Source organism: Spermophilus citellus (genome assembly GCF_964194105.1).
Source record: "Spermophilus citellus genome assembly, chromosome: 4".
In the NCBI taxonomy this organism is placed as follows: domain Eukaryota; kingdom Metazoa; phylum Chordata; class Mammalia; order Rodentia; family Sciuridae; genus Spermophilus; species Spermophilus citellus.
The window spans coordinates 29,443,353-29,463,251 of NC_138185.1; the positions used below are offsets into that span (position 1 = coordinate 29,443,353).

At 36.9% G+C, this 19,899-nt stretch overlaps 1 protein-coding gene across 4 annotated transcripts in view; it reads right to left on the bottom strand.

The window, feature by feature from the left end:
• DNAAF9 (dynein axonemal assembly factor 9) overlaps positions 1-19,899 on the bottom strand; it is a 159,052-nt gene that overhangs the window by 128,981 nt on the left and 10,172 nt on the right. For all 4 annotated transcript variants that reach the window (XM_081289866.1, XM_081289863.1, XM_081289864.1 and 1 more), the window contains exons 2-3: positions 2,374-2,453; positions 1,150-1,269 (exon numbers count right to left, since the gene is read on the bottom strand). Coding sequence is in view for 3 of the 4 variants with exons in the window: in XM_081289863.1 (XP_081145989.1) it covers positions 1,150-1,269; positions 2,374-2,453 (200 nt within the window). In the remaining variant the exon portion in view is untranslated. The remainder of the gene's footprint in view (positions 1-1,149; positions 1,270-2,373; positions 2,454-19,899) is intronic.

Sequence of the window (19,899 nt, forward strand, 5' to 3'; positions counted from 1 at the left end):
GTCTTCAGACATTGTCAAATGTCCCCTAGGGGACAAAAGTGCCCCCAGCTGAGAACCACTATACTGAAGCAAGATCATTTCACATCAGATGTTTGCTTTCATGGCTCCCCCAGCTGCCTCACAACAGTTGTCTGTCTCCTGTCCAGTTTTATTTGCCTGCTCCTGTCTCCTGACCCATCTGGCAGACAAGTCATGATGCTAAGTATGTGATATCAGAGAGAGCTCCTGGGCAACAGCCCATTGCAGCATCAACACAGGCAGAGTGTCTCGGAGCTAAGAAAAGAGGAATGTAAGCAGAAAGCCTGCATTGTAGTCACAGGCATCATCAGGAATTAAAGTCACACAGAAAACAATTCCAAAAGATAGCAGGACAAAGAGCTTTTGTTCCTCAGCTGAAGAGCCATAAGAAGTCTTCCTTGTAGGGGCAGCCTGCAGGCTCATCCTTGCTTCACAACTAAACATGCTTTCACTGAATAACAGCACATATCTGAACCTTCAGCCTTAGAGGCAAATTATGGAGCCTTAATGGTAAATTATGAGGAAAACTAATATCTTGCCAAGAAGAGATAAAGCCAAATACTGAAGTTTACTTTCTTCTCCAAAGTTGATTTACCCAGTAAATATATTCTGAAAATAACTTGTTGCTATTCACTTATCCAGTGGGTGACCAACAATACTTAATATATCAACAAAGAATAAATGTTATTTTTCACTGTCAAAAAGGCAAAAATTTAGAGCTAGGGATGTGGCTCAGTGGCAGAGCACTTGCCTAGCACACAAGACACTGGGTTCGATCCTTAGCACCACTTAACAAATAAAATAAGGCGTTCTGTCCATCTTCAACTACAAAAAATAAAAATTTTAAAAAAAGGCAAAAATTTTGCCAGATGTGGTGATACATGCCTGTAATCCCAGCTACTTGGGAAGCTGAGGTAGGAATATTTTGAGTCGAAGGCCAGCCTGGGCAATTTAGTAAGACCCTGCCTGACTTGAAAAGAAAAAGAAGAAAACATGAGAAAAAAAATAAAAGACAAAAATTTTAATGGGGCTTTTATTTTAAATTTGATCATACTTTTCCATAAAAAAATCATGAACAATGCAAAGAAATAAATTCTTCTCTCACATAGAATTTTACCAACACACGCTTACCATCGAGAACTTCTTCAGAAAATCCCGTTTTCTCAAAATCACTGATATTCTGATTGTATAAACCAAACAGAAGATAATTTGCCAGCTCTCTGCAGCCTTCATTGTACCTGCTATCAATTCCTGCAAGGCAAAGAAAGTTCTGATCAGCTGTTCTGTACTGTGGGAGGCAAATGAGCCCCAATACTTTGCCCCTGCTTAGCAAAACTCTGATGATCAAAGATGGCAGCTCATATCATCCAATATCCTTACTTGGATTCCAAGATCTAAATATTTAGCTTAGAAAATCAAACAGCACAGATTATTGAGACTAAAAATCAAATCCTGAGGATGTAAGGAACCAGATAATAATGCTTTGAGTCCTTCTATGGCTTATTTAAGAGCTTAGAATACTCTCAGTTAGTCTTAAGAATAGATGTCTTAAAAATATTCGCCTTTTTTTTTTTTGATATGGTGCATGGGGATTGAACTCAGGAAAATTCTATCACTGAGCTATGTATATCCCCAGCCCTATTTTTTAACAGGGTATCACTAAGTTGTGTACAGCCTCACTAAGTTGCTAAGGCCAGCGTTGAACTTGCTATCCTCCTGCCTCAGCCTCCCAAGTCACCGGAATTTCACATGTATGCCTCCACTCCTGACTAATATTCATTTCTTGTGAAGATCTTTAGCAAAACATGTGGATGCAAATAAAGGCAATTAAGGTGGCTTGAAAATAGCATGAAGAAGATAACAAGTGAATGGAACTATAAACACTCAGCATCTCATAAATATTAAGAGCAAGAAGATTAAGCACTGCACTGGATGCTGGACTACCTGCTAATGGCATTCATAAAGCTTACAGTCTAGTGAAGCTGGGTCAGAGATAATAAAAAGGCAATTAAATGATGCTGTCTTCACTACTGCCTCTTGATGCTTCACATATATGCTTCACATATATATATATACTATCTGGTTCTGGATATCTGTAAAGTCCCAGAGCCATAGCAAGAGGAAAGGGTCTGGCAGAAGGAGTTCTAAGAATAAGAGTAAGGTAAGGGCTCCTTATCTCATTGGTGTTTCTCTATCCAACCTCATTAAAACAGCCACAGATTTCAGGGGAATGAAAGCTAGGAGTTTATCTTACAATGATAAAGTTTATCTTACAATGATATACTGTTATCAATTTACTGTGATAAGAATCTGAACTGCCCCCACCCTGAGTCCCATCTTGCTAAAAGTACTGACCTAGGATGCACAGGATCCCATCAGGCCGAGACTTGCTACTCTGGGTTAGGATGCTCTGTATCTGGCGGAGTCGGCTACAGCTGCAAAAAGAACAAGAAACAGTTCTGAGCACCAGCATAACCTGATGATAAGAGCTGCATTTGGTATGAGATGCCCATGATAAGGCATGAGGAAGAGAAATGACTTTGCTAGGGATGGAAATCAGTCCTTGTTTGGTTCTAGCATCAAAACTACAAAATGAGTTCCTTTCTCTTCTGTTTTCTGGAAGAAACTGTACAGGACTGGCCTGAAGACTAAGTCTAATTACTGATTACAAACTGGATAGCCCGTGGATCTATGGCTCAACAGAAGTTACAGCTTAAGGCCCTCTCATGGTCAATCCTGGTCAGGAATAAGACTCAGCTGTTTACTTCCAATGATGTCTCCTTTTTGAAGATTTTTTTTTCTTTTTTAAACTTGTTTCTTCTTTTATGGTACTGGAATTGAACCCAGGATCTCATACAAGTGCTCTGCCGCTGAGCTATATTACCCAGCACCCCCAACACCTTTTTTTGAGACAGGGTCTTGCTAAGTTGTGGAGCTGGCTTGAATTTGCAATCCCTCTGCCTTAGCCTCCCAAGTTGCTGGGATCACAGGTGTGTACCACCCCTAGTTCTTGAAGAAGAGTTTCCACACTGATTTTCCCTAACTGTAGTCTTCATCAGTGTTTCAAAAACAAACACATACAAAAAAAACAAAGAAACTAGGTCTAATTCATTCCCACAGCTACTCCTTATGGAGGTATCAACAGAAAATATGTTCTCCTTATGTACTCCCAGATATTAATGTCATTTCTAAGAACCCCATTTTCTCCAATCCAATAATCCTCCTTCCCAGCACTCCCAAAGAGGGGTGCCCAATTTTCTGCCCAAGATTAAGCCTTTGGACTAGGGATGTAGCTCAGTGGCAGAGCTCTTGCCTAGCACTGGGTTTGATCTTTAGCACCACATAAACAAATAAAACAAAGGCATTCTGTCCATCTACAACTACAAAAAAATTAAGAAAAAGATATTAAGCCTTCTACCTAGTCTTCCCATCACTTCTGCCTCTACTATTCAATATTCCCTAACACTCCTTATATGAAATCACTTCCCTATAGTCAATAGAAATCCAGTCCTACCACACCATTAACTAAGATTATCCACAAACCCAATGACATTAACTGTTCTATCCATGACTGTGAGACTTCCCACCGCTTCTGAATCTGCTTCACTATAGTAACTGACACTCACCCAAACACAGAATTTCCAGTCAGACAACACTATTTCCCTTCTCTAATTCCCCAGCTTCCTTTCTCTTTTGGATTCTTTTCAATGGTCCTGTACCCTAACTTATTCACTCCATGACTTATAGTCATCGTCACTGTTTTTATCAAGACTTTCACAATCTTGTACATGATATCAGAATTAGATAAAGGCAGAGAAAGAAAAGAAAGACCCAAACTACAAACCAATATCCATCACAAATACAGATACAAATCCCTTAACAGCCAGGCATGGTGGCACATGCCTATAATCCCAGTGGCTCAGGAGATGAGGCAGGAGGATTACAAGTTCCAGGCCAGCCTCAATAACTTAGAGAATCCCTAAGCAGTGAGACCCTTTTTCAAAATAAAAAACAAAAAGTGCTGGATGTAGCTCAATGGTAAAGTGCTCCTGGGTTCAATCCCCAGTATAATTTTTTAAAAAAGAAAGAAAGAAAGACGGGGGGAGGGAGGGAGGGAGGGAAAAGAAAAGAAAAGAAAAAAACAAATCCTTTAAAAACATTGCAAATAAGGGCTGAGGTTGTGGCTCAGAGGTACTGCACTCACCTATCACATGCAGGGCCCTGGGTTCAATCTTAGCACCACATAAAAATAAATAAATACAATGAAGGTATTATGTCCAACTATAACTAAAAAATAAATATTAAAAAATATATTTGCAAATAAGAATTAAGCAACATATAGAAAGAATTACACACCACAACCAAGTAGAGTTGATTCCAGAGATAACCAAGGATGGTTCATTATTCATAAATCAATCAATATATTGCATAACATTAACAAACTAATGAAGAAAAACCATAAATTCATATAACTGATGCAGAAAAACCATTTGACAAAATTCAACATTCACTCATAATAAAAACATTCAGAAAATTAAGAATAGACTGCTTTCCTCAACTTGGAAAAAAACATCAAAAAAAACCTTTCTGAGCCAAGTTCAGAATGGATATAATGATGAAGGGCAATCAAGAACAAGGTAAGAATATCTGCTCTCATCATTCCCATTTAACAAACATTGGAAGTTCTAGCCAACAGAATACAGTAAGAGAAACAGATTAAAGACATAAAAAATGGAAAGGAAGAAATAAAATTGCCCCTATTTGCAGATATGGCCTATTAGCAAATATTCACAGAGAGAAAGTAGAATGGTGGCTGCTAGGGACCAGGGGGAAGAGGGAGCAAGGAGTTTAATAAGAACAGAATTTATATTTTGCGAGATGAAGAGAGTTACGAGGATGGATGGTGGTGCTTTTAGTCTAATAAGTTATATGAATGTACTTTAATGCTACTAAACTGTGTACTTAAAACCAGCTAAGATGAAAATAGTTGTTACGTGCACCTTAATACAACTTTTTAGACTTTTTTTGTTCTTTTTAAATGTATTTTGACATATTATACATACATAAAGTAAAACACTCTAATTAGAATCTCATTCTTGCAGTTGTACATGATGTAGAGTTTCACTGGTTGTGCATTCATATATGAACATAGCAAAGTTATATCTGATTCATTCTACTGTCTTTCCTATTCCCATCCTGCTTCTCTTCCCTTCATTCCCCTTTGTCTAAGCCAATGAGTTTATATCCCCACTCCTTATTTTATGTTAGTATCCACATACCAGAGAGAACATTTGGCCTTTGGTTTTTTGAGATTGGTTTGTTTCCTTAACATGATATTCTCTAGCTGGTTTGTTTCCTTAACATGATATTCTCTAGCTCCTTCCATTGACCAGCAAAGGCCATAATTTCATTCTTCTCTATGGCTGAGTAATATTCCATTATGTGTATGTTCCACATTTTCTATCATTCATTTGTTGAAGAGTACCTAGGTTGGTTCCATAGCTTAGCTATTGTGAACTAGCTGCTACAAACATTGATGTGGCTGTGTCATTGTATTATGCTGATTTTAAGTCCTGCAGCACATATACCTAACTAGGCCAAATGGTTGTTCCATTATTTTCTGAGAGTGGTCGCACCAATTTGCAGTTCCCCAGCAATGTATGAGTAAACCTTTTCCCCTACATGCTCATCAACATTTATTGTTACTTGTATACTTGATAATTGCCATTCTGATTGGAGTAAGATGAAATCTCAGTGTGGTTTCAATTTGCATTTCTCTAATTCCTAGAGATGTGGGACATTTTTTCATATATCTGTTGACCAACTGTATTTCTTCTTCTTTGAAGTGTATTTTCAGTTCCTTTGCCCATTTATTGATTGGGTTATTTGGTTGGTTGGTTTGTTTGTTTTGGGTGTTAAGTTTTTTGAGTTCTTTATATATCCAGTTAATACAACTTTTTAGAATTAAAAAAATGTTGGGTTGGAGATGGGGCTCAGTAGTAGAGAGTCTGCCTGGCATATATGAGGCCTTGGGTTCAATCTCTGGCAACACACACACACACACACACACAAAAAAAAAAAAAAATTTAAATGTCAATATCATATGAAACAAAAACAACAGAGGGCTGGGGTTGTAGCTCAGTGGTAGAGCACTTGCCTAGCATGTGTGAGGCACTGGATTGATTCTCAGCACCGCATAAAATAAAGTCCATTGACAACTAAAAAAATATTTTTTAAAAAAAAGAGAGGAAGAACTTCATTTGATTAAAAAAAATGAAAACAAGGAAATATCTTGAGACATCTGGGGAAATCTGAATACTGACTAGAAAATCTGATGCTATTAGGGATCCACTGTTAATTTTCTTAAGTGAAATAATGTTATTGTGCTTCTATAGTTCAGCGTCCTTTTTCTTAGAGATATATAAGGAAGTAGATAGGAGTAAAATGTCATGATGGCTGCAATTTATTTAAGAATGGCTTAACATGAAATAAGAAAGATTGAGGAAAGAAGAAAAAAGATAAAGCACATATGGCAACAAGTTAAAAATGGCTGAATCTGCCGGGTGCAGTGGCGCACGGCTGTAATCCCAGTGGCTTGGGAGGCTGAGACAGGAGAATTGCAAGTTCAAAGCCAGCCTATACAACTGCAAGGCACTAAGCAACTTAGTAAGACCCTGTCTCTAAATAAAATACAAAATAGGGCTGGGGATGTGGCTCAGTGGTCCAGTACCCCTGAGTTCAACCCCCAGTACTCCCCGCCAAAAAATGGCTGAATCTAGGGCTGGGGCTGTAGCTCAGTGGTAGAGCTCTTGCCTAGCATCTGTGAGGCCCTGAGTTTGATCCTTAGCACCACATAAAAACAAGCAAATAAAATAAAGAAATTCTGCCTATCTACAACTACAAAAAAATTTTTTTTAAAAAGGTTGAATCTATGGTGAGCTAAAGATCAATTCATTGTATTATTCTTTCAGCAGTTCTGTAGGTTTGAATATTTTCACATCATAAAAATTGGGGGACTAGGAGGAAAGGGTTATATGGAGCAGCTGGACCGGAAATAGCAAGAACATTCAGAACACTTCTTTCTTCAGTAAATGATTACTTGCCCCTCGTTAGTTTTTCAAGTTTAACTGAAGACTGATCTTGTAATCATTTTCTGTCTGCACTAGAAAGATTTCATCAAATTGCCTCTTTGGCCTATTTCCCAATCCATCCACCAGTGAGCTAACTAACTGCCAAGTTTACCAAGAGCTCTTTGGTTTTCAAACTTACAACCAGCCAGTGACAAAAAGCATGAACAGTTCATGTGACCAAGAAATAAACAGCTCCCTGACTCCTGCTGTAAAAAGCCAGGACAATACTGAAAACAGAGCTTCTTTTCCACAAGTATTGACCAAATAAAGTGGGTGCACATAAAACGTAGAAAGACCTTACTCTTCTCAGAGTAAAACATCCTAATTAGTGTTTCTCATTTTCTTGTCAAATGGGTGAAACTAAATTCATTTCTTTTTTTTCCCTCTGTACATTTTCTTGCTTTCCAAATTTAATTTTTAACCAGAACATAGCCTATTGTCACTGAAGCATGAAACATGACATCTACTGAATTATTTACCTTTTAACTAAAATAAATAATTAATTAATTAAAACACACACACACACACACAAAAAAAAAAAAAAAACATAATCCACCAGGCATGCTGGTGCACCTCTATAATCCCAGCAACTGAGGAGACTGAGAGAGGAAAATTGCAAGTTCAAGGCCAGGATGGGCAAAACCCTTAGCATCTTGTCAAGACCTTGTCTCGAAATAAAAAATAAAATGACTGGAGTGCTGGGGTGTAGCTCAGTGGTGAAGTATCCCTATGTTCAATCCCCAGTACCAAAAAAGAAAAAAAAAATCACTTAACATTTCCAGCACCCCAAATAAACAAATTTTGGGTTTTTTTTGTTTGTTTGGTACAGGATTCAACTCAGGGGTTCTAGACAACTGAGCCACATCCCCAGCCCTATTTTGTATTTTACTTAGAGACAGGGTCTCACTGAGTTGCTTAGTGCCTCTCAGTTGCTAAGGCTGGCTTTGAACATGCAATTCTCCTGTCTCAGCTTCCCAAACTGCTGGGATTACAGGTGCAAGCCACGGTGTCCTGAGAAAATTAACAACTTTTAACATCTTGAATATTTGTTTTTATCTACATTAGTGCTTTTGAATTTACATATGTAATATATTGTCTTTTTTAAGGAAAAAATTGAATATTACATGGAAAAGTAAAGTCTTCATGGATCCTCATCCCCAGTCACCACTATGATGATCTATGTATCCAACCAGTCTTTTTCCTTTAATAGAAACTATGAAACATACACCAAACCTTGGCAATAACACTGTCTCAAAGCTCACAGGTCTACCTGAAGATGGCTGGCACATCCTAGGTAGGTTTACAGTTGCCTACGTCTTTACAGCATTCCATCTTTAGAAGATATGTAAACTCAGCCAAGCCAATAACTGTAGCTTAAATCAAATATGTTGCTTTCATGCTATAATTTATTTCTGATTTTCCTTGGATTTAGACTCCAACTTTGGACATGACGGTAAACTATATGAAGAAAGAACAACCTAAACTGATGCAGTTTGCCCAAGATTAACAGCAACAAAACCTGATTTTGAAAATTTTCTTTCTGCTACATCCCACTGTTTTATTTGTATTTGATTCCTCTGGTTCCCTGGAAATGATGAAAATAAATTGAAAAAAAATTTAACTGTTTTTTCCTCTGTAATTTACTTTTTAATTTTGAAAATTATTGTTTGCTTCATGTTTTGAATATTTTGGTAAATTAAAATATTTACTGAATTATATAAATCCTTATACAAATCTGACTAATACCTTAGGAAACTGATATAATTTGACAAGGATCTTGCTGGGTGGGTTTTGGGGGGAGCTATTTATGTAAATAAAATAAGGTATGTAATTGTTCTGAACATGCTTTTTTTCATTTAACATTATTCAATGGAAATATTTCCAACTTAGCATATAGAACTAAATTTCACTTTTTAAAATTTGTTCAAATTAGTTGCACATGACAGTAGAATACATTTTGACACATTATACATAAATGGATGTAACTTCTCATTCTTCTGTACATGATGTAGAATTACACTGGTCATGTAATGATATATACACATAAAGTAATAATGTCAAATTCATGCTACTATCCTTCTTACTCCCAACTCCCCTTTCTTCCCTTCACTCCTCTCTGTCTAATCTCTACTACCCCTATTCTCCCTAGCCCCACCCCCTTATTGTGAATTAGCATCTGCATAGCAGAGAAAATATTCCTGCTTCTGTACTTCAGTGTCCTTTTTTATTTTTTTTTAAGAGAGAGAAATTTTTTAATATTTATTTTTTAGTTTTTGGCGGACATAATATCTTTATTTGTATGTGGTGCTGCGGATCGAACCCAGAGCTACGCGTATGCCAGGTGAGCGCGCTACCACTTGAGCCACATCCCCAGCCCATTAGTGTCCTTTTTTAAAAGAAATGTAAAAGGAAGTTACGTAGGAGTAAAATGGTTCTTTGGAATTGGCTTATTTCCCTTAGCATGATATTCTCCAGCTCCATCCATTTATCAACATATGCCAAAATTTCATTTTTTAAGGTAAAGTAATATTCCATTGTGTGTGTATGTGTGTGTATATGTGTGTATATATATAATTTTATATATATATATATAATTTTTTTAATCCATTCATTTGTTAAAGGGCACCTAGGTTGGTTCAATAGCTTACCTATTGTGAATTAAGCTGCAATAAACATTGATATGGCTAGGTAACTGTAGTATGCCATTTTTAAGTTCTTTGGGTATAAACGGAGGAGTGGGATAATTGGGTCAAATGGTGGGTCCATTCCAAATTTTCTGAGAAATTTCCATATGGCTCTCCAGAGTCGTCACACCAATTTGCAGTCTTACCAGCAATGTGAGAATGTGAGTATACCTTTTTTCCCCACATCTTCACCAACAGTTATTTGTCACGTTCCTTGCAACTAAAACAGGGTTACTCTAGGGGAACTGGGCCGTGTGAAATAACCACAGAGATAACTTTTTCTTTGGGGTTCCTGTACCGGCTCCTCTGACCTTAAGCGTCTACAGAAAGAGAGAGAGAGAGAGAGAGAGAGAGAGAGAGAGAGGGGCAGACCTCTTTTATTGAGGAGAAGCCATTCAAATGAGTCAAGGGGTCAGGGGTCAGGTTTCAAGGGGCTGAATCTAGCTTCAAGATGTCTGCAGTCAGCAGGTTGACTGACATCTAGGAAGGCCACACCCAAAGGCAGAGGAAAAGAAGGGGACACACATGGGGGGTTTTCATGGAACATTCTATCCTAAACAGAACAAGGGGTAATATCACAAAGCAACAGGTGAGCGTAGCTTGACCCATGGGGCTGCAGGAAGGCAAGCCTAAGCATGAAGACACATCTGGCTGCATTTTTACTACTCTCAAGATTGGGGCTACCGTCTACAGCCACTTAAAAGTAGCCAGATCATGAGGGATGACGGACAGTGCCTCAACCAATCAGGAGAGGAAAAATGCTGGTCATATGATATGGCAGCCTCCCACATTTATTGTTCCTATATTCTTGATAACTGTCATTCTGACTGGAGTGAAATGAAATCTGTGTGGTTTTAATTTTAATTTCTTCTCTAATTTCTAGAGATGTGGAACATTTTCTCATATTTTATATATATATAAATTTTATATATATAAATTATATATTTTATATATATATAATTTTTTTTTGTATCAGGGATTAAACTTAGGGGCACTCTTCCACTGAGCCACATCCCCAGCCCTATTGTGTATTTTATTTAGAGACAGGGTCTCACTGAGTTGCTTAGTGCCTCACTTTTGCTGAGGCTGACTTTGAACTCACGATCCTCCTGTCTCAGCCTCCCGAGCCCCTGGGATTATAGGAATGCGTGCGCCACTGTGCCTGGCCATTTTTTCATACATTTTTTAACCATCTGTATTTCTTCTGTGAAGTGTCTATTCAGTTCCTTTGTGCTGAGGGCCATTACCAAGTAGGAATGACGCATCGATTTCCTTGCCAGCGTACCCCATGTTAAATTTGCTGTGACCTTGCATGTGTGTTTGAGAAAGATGACCCTACTCAAGGACGAGGGTGGGTCCAGGATTAGGGTGTATCCTGCAGTTTGAGGAAGTATAGTATCCCGGTCCTTGGGTTTAGGGCGTTCCCAGTTTAAGACCTTGGGTTTTAGGGAAGTTCGATGTTGAGGATTATTGCTGCTGGAAATAGGGCATTCCTGCTGCCTGAGCTCCCGTTGAGCTCTTGTGAGATTCAGGGAGCATTTTGGGAAAAAAGCCTCGTGGAGTAGGTGAATTGGGTGGCAGCAGAACTGGGATTGCCCCAGAACGTGTGTGAAGGCCGGTATGAGTTCGGGAATAAAGAATTGCTGTTTGAATCTACAAAGCTGTGTGGTGGCTCGTGATTCTGTGCCCAGCCAAGACTGCGGCACCTTTGCCCATTTATTGATTTATTTGGGGTTTTTTGGTATTAAGTTTTTTGTGTTCTTTATTTATCCTGGAGATTAATGCTCTGAGGTGCAAGCAGTAAAGATCTCTCTATAGAATGTCTCTCTCTTCACAATCTTGTTTCCTCTGCTGTGAAAAAGCTTATTAGTTTGATTCCATCACATTTTTTAAAATTTTTTTTAATATTTATTTTTTAGTTTTCGGCAGACACAACATCTTTGTATGTGGTGCTGAGGATCGAACCCGGGCCACACGCATGCCAGGCAAGCGCGCTACCGCTTGAGCCACATCCCCAGCCCCATCACATTTATTTTATTTTATTTTTTTAAAGAGAGAGTGAGAGAGAGAGAGAATTTTTTTTTAATATTTATTTTTTTTTTCAGTTCTCGGCGGACACAACATCTTTGTTGGTATGTGGTGCTGAGGATCGAACCCGGGCCGCACGCATGGGAGGCGAGCGTGCTACCGCTTGAGCCACATCCCCAGCCCCGCCATCACATTTATTTTTAATTATTTTTTTTTTAGTTGTAGATGGACACAATGTCTTTATTTATTTATTTTTATGTGGTGCTAAGGATCAAACCCAGTGCTTCATGCATGCTAGGCAAGGACTCTACTACTGAGCCACAACCTGAGACCCCCCATCACACTTATTGATTCTTGATTTTACTTCTTGCACTTTAGGAGTCTTGTTAAGTTCCTAAGCCAATATGGTGGGCCTACTTTTTCTTCTATTACACACAGAGTCTCTGTTCTAATGCCTAAGTCCTTGATCCACGTTGAGTTGAGTTTTGTGCAGAGTGAGAAATAGGTGTTTAATTTCATTTTGCTACATACAAATTTCCAGTTTTTCCAGCACCATTTGTTGAAGACACTATCTTTTCTCCAATGTATGTTTATAGTGCCTTTATCTAGTGCCAGGTAACTGTATTTATGTGGGTTTCTATGTCTTCTATTCTGTACAATTGGTCTGTGTGTCTGTTTTGGTGCCTATACCATGCCATTTTTGTTACCATATCTCTGTCGTATAATTAATGATCTGGGATTGTGATGCCTCCTGCTTCACTTTTCTTGCTAAGGATTGCTTTGGCTATTCTGGGTCTCTTATTTTTCCAAATGAATTTCATGAGTGCCTTTTCTATTTCTATGAACAATGTCATTGGAATTTTAATAGGAATTGCATTAAATCTGTATAGCACTTTTGGTAGTATGGCCATTTTAATAATGTTAATTCTTCCTATCCAAGAGCATGGCAGATCTTTCTACTTTCTACAGTTTCCTTCTATTTCTTTCTTTAGTGTTCTGTAGTTTTCATTGTAGAGATTTTTCACATCTTTTGTTAGATTGATTCCCAATTTTTTTGAAGCTATGATAAATGGGGTAGTTTTCCTAATTTCTCTTTCAGTGGATTCATCACTGATATATAGGAATGCATTTGATTTATGGATGTTAATTTTATATCCTGCTACTTTGCCGAATTCATTTATTAGTTTTAGAAGTTCTCTGGTAGAATTTTTTGGGTCTTCTAAATATACATGTCAGCAAATAGTGATAGTTTGTGCTCTTCTTTTCCTATTTGTATTCCTTTAATTTCTCTCTTCTAATTGCTCTGGCTAGAGTTTCAAGGATGATATTAAATAAAAGTGGTGAAATAAAACTCGTTTCAGGTTTTAGAAGGAATGCATTCAGTTTTTTCCCATTTAGAATGATGTTGGCCTTGGGTTTATGTTGGGGTATATTCCTACTATCCCTACTTTTTCTACTGTTTTAAACAGGAAGAGGTGCTGCATTTTGTCAAATGCTTTTTCTGCATATATTGAGATGATCATATGATTCTTGTCTTTAAGTCTACTGATGTAATGAATTATGTTTAATGATTTCCATATGTTGAACCAAACTTGCATCTCTGTGTTGAACTCCACTTGATTGTGGTGCACTATCTTTTTAATGTTTTTGTATATGATTTGCCAGAATTTTTAGAACTTTTACATCTATGTTCATCAGGGATATTGGTCTTTCCTTAGTGTGTTCTTTCCTTAGTGTGCCTTTGTCTGGTTTGAGTATCAGTGTGATACTAGCTTCATAGAATGAGTTTGGAAGCATTCCCTCCTTTTCTATTTCTTGGAATAATTTGAGGAGTATTGGTGTTAATTCTTCTTTGAAGTCTTACAGAACTGGGCTTTTCTTAATTGGTAGGCTTTTGATGGCATCTTCTATTTCATGTTTGAAACTGTACATAGATGCTCCATTTTAGTAATTTGAGTTTTCTCTGTTAGTGTGGCTAAGGGTTTATAAATTTTATTTTTTCAAAGAAACAAGTTTTTGTTTTGTCAATTTTTTGAATTCTTTCTTTTGTTTCAATTTCATTGATTTCAGTTCTGATTTTAAATTTTTACTGTCTTCTACTACTTTAGGTGTTGATTTGTTCTTTTTCTAGGGCTTTGAGATGTAATGTTATTTATTTGTTGAGTTTTATTCTTTTAAGGAATGAGCTCAATGCAATGAATTTTTCTCTTAGCACTGACTTCATAGTATCCCACAGAATTTGATATGTTGTATCACTATTCTCACTTATCTCTAAGTATTTTTTATTTCATCCCTGATTTCTTCTGCTATCCATTTGTCATTCAATAGAGTATTGTCATTCAATAGAGTATCCAGGTGTTAGAGTAGCTTCTATTTTTTATTTTCTCACTGATTTCTAATTTCATTCTATTATGATCTGCTAGAATGCAGGGTATTATCTCTATTTTTTTGCATTTGGTAAGAGTTGCTTTAAGGCATAATACATGGTCTATTTTAAAGAAGGATCCACGTGCTGCTGAGAAGAAAGTGTATTTGCTCCTTGATGGATGATATATTCTATATATGTTAAGTCTAAATTATTGATTTATTATTTAGTTCTATAAATTTTTTTTTAAATTTTGTAGTTGTAGATGGACACAATATGTTTTTTGGTTTTGTTTTTGTTTTTTTTGGGGGGGTACCAAAGATTGAACTCAGGGGCACTCAACCACACCCCCAGCCCTATTTTGTAGTTTTTATTTTATTTGCTTAGCACCTCACTTTTGCTAAGGCTGTTTTTGAACTCAGATCCTCTTGTCTCAACCTCCCAAGCTGCTGGGATTACAGTCATGAGCCAGGGTGCCCAGCAACACAATACTTTTTTATTTTATTAATTTATCTTTATGTGGTGATAAGGACAAACCTAGGAACTGACACATACTTGGCAAGCACTCTACCACTGAGCTACAACCCAAGCCCTGTTTAGCTTTTGTTTGGAGGATCAATCCAGTGATGATATAGGTGTGTTGAAGTCACCTAGTATTATTGTGTGTAATCTATTTGATTCTTGAAATTGAGAAGGGTTTGTTTGATGTACATAGATGCTCCATTGTTTGGGGCATAAATATTTACAATTTTTTATGTCTTATTGATATATAATTCCTTTTATCAGTATGAAATGTCCTTCTTTGTCCCTTCTGATTAACTTTGACTTGAAGTCCACTTTATGTGATATGAGGATAGAAACCCCTTGCTTGTTTACACAATCCATGTGAGTGATATTTTTTTCCCATCCTTTCACTTTCAGTCTGAGGATGTTTTTGCCTGCAAGGTGAGTCTTTTAGAGACAGCATATTGTTGGGTCTTGTTTTTTAATCCAATCTGCCAGTCAATGTCTTTTTTAAAAAAAGAGAGGGAGAGATAATTTTTAATATTTATTTTTAGTTTTCAGTGGACACAACATCTTTATTTTGTTTTTATGTGGTGCTGAGGATCGAACCCAGAGCCCCATGCATGTCAGGTGAGCGCACTACCACTTGAGCCACATCCCCAGCCCCAGTCTATATGTCTTTTGATTGATGAGTTTAGGCCATTAACATTCAAGGTTATTATTGAGATATGATTTGTATTCCCAGTCATTCTGGTTTATTTCTGATTATTAATTTGATTGTCTATTCCTTTAATGTAGTTCCTCCCTTTGCTGGTTTTTTCACTTTTTTCTTTTCATTTCATCTTCATGGGATATTTTGTTGAGAATATTCAGTAGTTCAGGCTTTCTAGTTGTGAATTCTTTTAACTTTTGTTTATCATGGAAGGTTTTTATTTCATCTTTAAATATGAAGCTTGGTTTTAGAATTCTTAGTTGGCGTTCATTTTCTTTCAAAGCTTGCTGAAACTCACTTTAAAGACTGTGGTACACTATATGGGCAAGGTGACACTTGCCTGCAACTCAGGAGACTGAGGCAGGAGAATTTCAAGTTCAAGGCAGCCTGGTCCACTTAGCAAAACCTTGTCTCAAAAAAAAAAAAAAAAACTAAAAATTGAAAAAGGCCTAGGAGTATAGCTCAGTGCTAGAATACCCCTAGGTTCAATCCTAATACTACAAAAAAACCAAACCAAACCAAAACAAAAAACCCAACAACAAAACAAAACCAAAAAAAAAAAAAAATCCTGCTATATACTTTATCTTTTGTTTTAATTTAACTGGATGTTAATTGACCATTACAGGTTTTTATTTTATTTTGCTATTGCAAATAATTCTGTATTAAGCAACCGTATATATCCATCTTTAGAACAAGCAAAGTTTCTGTACAGTAGAGACCTAAAAGTAGCACTGTAAGGTTAAGAGGTATCTGCATTTTAAAATCTGATAGATCTTACCACACTGTTATCCTAAACCATTCACCTATTCTGTTATAATTTGTTTCCCCTAATCACTAGGGAAATGTTTATTGATCATTTACATTTCTTTTCTATGAATGCATATCCTTGTTCTTTGTCCACTTTCTATTTAGTCATTGTATACTTCACCATATTGCAAAAAAAAATTCTTTGGCTATATGTTGCAAATATTTTTCTCATCCTCTACACTTTCATGTCAAAGTTTTATAGAATTAAGTCTACCTTTACTTTTAAGCTTAAGGGTCTTCTATTTTCCTTTTGTGCCTTCTCCACTCAGCATCATAAATAATAAACACCAGCATTTCATTTGTGAATTTTTTTTCTTAGCTCTGGAATATTTACTTTTGTGGAGCAAGAATGTAACTGTACTTTGTTCCCCAAAATATAAGTGAATATTCCAAGACCATATGTTGATCCTTTTAATTCTCTGATTTAGAATACCATTTGTAGCATATGTTAAACTGCCCTATGTAGCTAGATCTAACATTTGGATCTTGATCCATTTATCTATTCTCACAGAAATATTACACTTTAAAAAACAATCAGAGCTCTTAAGGTATGCTAGTACTTCAATTTTCTAGTACATAGATTATTTTTGTAACTGATAAATCCTTCTATTATTGCTTTAAAGATTCCACAGTTGTGGGGCTGGGTTGTGGCTCGCCTAGCATGTGCAAGGCCCTGGGTTCGATCCTCAGCACCACATATAAATAAAGGTATTGTGTGCAACTACAACTAAAAAAATAAAATTAAATAAATAAATAAAAGATTCCACAACTGTGAATCCTAGAAAGACAGTAGATTGAGGTTTTAAGCAGAAATTATTAGGAAGGGCCTCACCAAGAGTACCTTTGCATAAAGCCCAGAAGTGAGATCACAGCTATGTAACATGTGCCAAGGTCCCACAGAGGAGTATTCCTTAACATTTTCCTTTCAAGATGAAGTATAAAAACAGTGGGGGTAGGCAGTGGCACATGCCCATAATCCCAGCAGCTCGGGAGGCTAAAAGCAGGAGGATGGAGAGTTCAAAGCTAGCCTCAGCAACTCAGTGAGACCCTGTCTCTAAATAAAATACAAAAATTGGGCAGGGGATATGGCTCAGTGGTTGAGTGCCCCTGAGTTCAATCCCCAGTACCAAAAAGAAAGAAAAAGAGATGAAGTATAAAAATAGCTTGTCAAATTCCATAAAAGTCTGTTGAGAATTCACAATCATATTGAGTCTGGACAGTACTGAGATCCCCATTCAGAAACATCTCTCCCTCCTATTCTGTTTCATACTCTAAAGTTTTATATTTTCATTTATAAAATAGGTCTTGCATATTCTTATTAGGTTGATTCCTATGCATCTTATAATTTTTGTCCCCATTTTGAATGCTATCTTGAATCCACTACATTTTTCAGAGTTTATATTTGCTAAACTCTAATTTTAATAGATTTTTTGGTAAGTTTTCCAAGTAGTGAATTAATAGTTTTCTAACCTTTTCAAATATTTTCAGATTTTATCCCAAATCATTAATTCATCAAGTTTTGAGCACCTATTCTGTGTCTGGCACTGTTCAGAGCATTTAACAATAAAAGAAAGGGCAAAAATCCCTTGGACAAAAACCTTGGAACTTAAATTTCAATGCAGAAGCAATGAGTTAAAATAAATAAAATACATTTGTCATATGGTGGTAAGTAGGAGAATTTGAGGCTTAGGAAAAGAGTAGATTAGAGTTTTAAACAGAAATATCAGGAAAGACCTCACCAAGAGTACCTTTGCTTAAAGACTGGAAGTGAAATCACAGTTATGAAGCAAGTTTAAAGGTGCTACAGGGAGTGTTCCTGATATCCATGTGCATGGAACAGAGTGAAGAAAATAGTAAGAGATTACATTAAAAGGAGGGGTGCGGATTAGTTAAGGTCTTGTAGCTGATGATTTGAATTTCTGCTAGAAGTACTTTGAAAAGAGGAATGACTAATATGAAATACATTTTAATAAGATCCCTCTATTTGCTGTATTGAGAGCAAACAGAAGGGAGGTAATAGTTGAACCTGAAAGACCAATTAAGAGTCCACTGCAGAGCTGGGAATGTGGCTCAGGGGTAGACTGCTTACCTAGCATGTGTGAGGCCCTGGATTCTATGCCAAGCATCACAAAAGCGAAAGAAAGAAAAGAAAGAAAGAAAGAAAGGGGGGGAAGGCTATTGCAATGTTCCAAGTAACAGATGATTATTTCTTTGGCTTCTCTCATATTGGCTAGAACCTTATCATGAACAGCTGGTTTAAGTCATAAATGAGTGTTAAATTTTAAGCAGCTGGGTTTTTTTTTTTTGAGGGGGGGTCTACTACTACTACTTGTCTGATAATTTCATTAATAGACTTTTTAGTAATGAACAGTTCATTCATCTTGCATTTCTGGGACAAAATCTATATGTGCTAGAAGTAATATTCTAGACTCAATATATTACTGTTTTATTTAGGATTTTTACATTTGTAGTTCTCCATTCCTAATCAAGCACCAGGATTATGAAAGGCTCAAAGAACGAATGGGAAGCTTTCTTAGATATACACTTAACTCGGCATGCTTTCCATCTCTATCCTGACCCTGCCAGGTAACATATACTCTGCTTGTTCCTGGCCACAGCATCCCATCATGATTTACCAGAGCAAGCCAGGTCATTTGAAGTCCTTTCAATGGACACGTTTTAGGGTTAGAGGAGAAATGGACTCCAGGGTCATGGTGCAAAAAGAATGTGGAAGTCATCTTTCCTGCCTTGGGCAAGGCATGTTGATAGGAAAAAAAAAAAAAAAGCAGAAAGGTAGTGAGAATAAGAAATGAAAGGCAGCACAGACTATAAAGCAAACCGTCTCCATAGCAGAGTCCTGGTTCTAATGCATAAGGCCCTAGTTCCTTGCAGCTCAGCTCCTCCTGTCAGTCTAAATCTCCATATTCCTTCTAGCCAAGTAAACCAACACATTGCCTTCTTTACTTAAATCCTTTGAGTCAAGTTTTTGTCATTTGTAAAAACAAAACATTCTTCATTTTTTATTTTGTTTTTATACTGAGGATTGAAGCCAGGGATGCTCTACCACTGAGCTACTTCCCCAGTACTTTTTTTTTTTTTTTTTTGAGAAAGGGTTTTGCTAAATTGCAGAGGATGGCCTTGAACTTGCAATCCTCCTGCCTCAGCCTTCTGAGTCACTGGGATTGGAGGAATGCAGAACCAGGCCCAGTAAAACATTCTTCAAATTACAAAATCAATCTCAAGACATGTTTAGGATTAAAGCACATTGATATCTACTACTTATTTTCAAAAGTATTAAAAAATAGGATGGATGAAGAGAAGTATGGATATATGATAAGGTGAATAGAACAAATACATTAAATATAAAACCTAAACATGAAGATATGTATGTGTGTGTGTGTGTGTGCACACATATACATACATACACACACATACATAAATGTTCACTGAACAATCCTTTCACCTTTTCTGGTCTTTTGGAATTCTTCATAATAAAATGTTGGGGACTAAATCAACAGTAGTTGTAATAAAAGCCAGGTCAACATTAATCTGGACTTCAGGTACTGATTAAAATGAGCTCACTGGAGCTGAACCAAGAAGATCATAAGTTCAAGGCTAGCCTGAGCAACTCAGCAAGACCCTGTCTCAAAA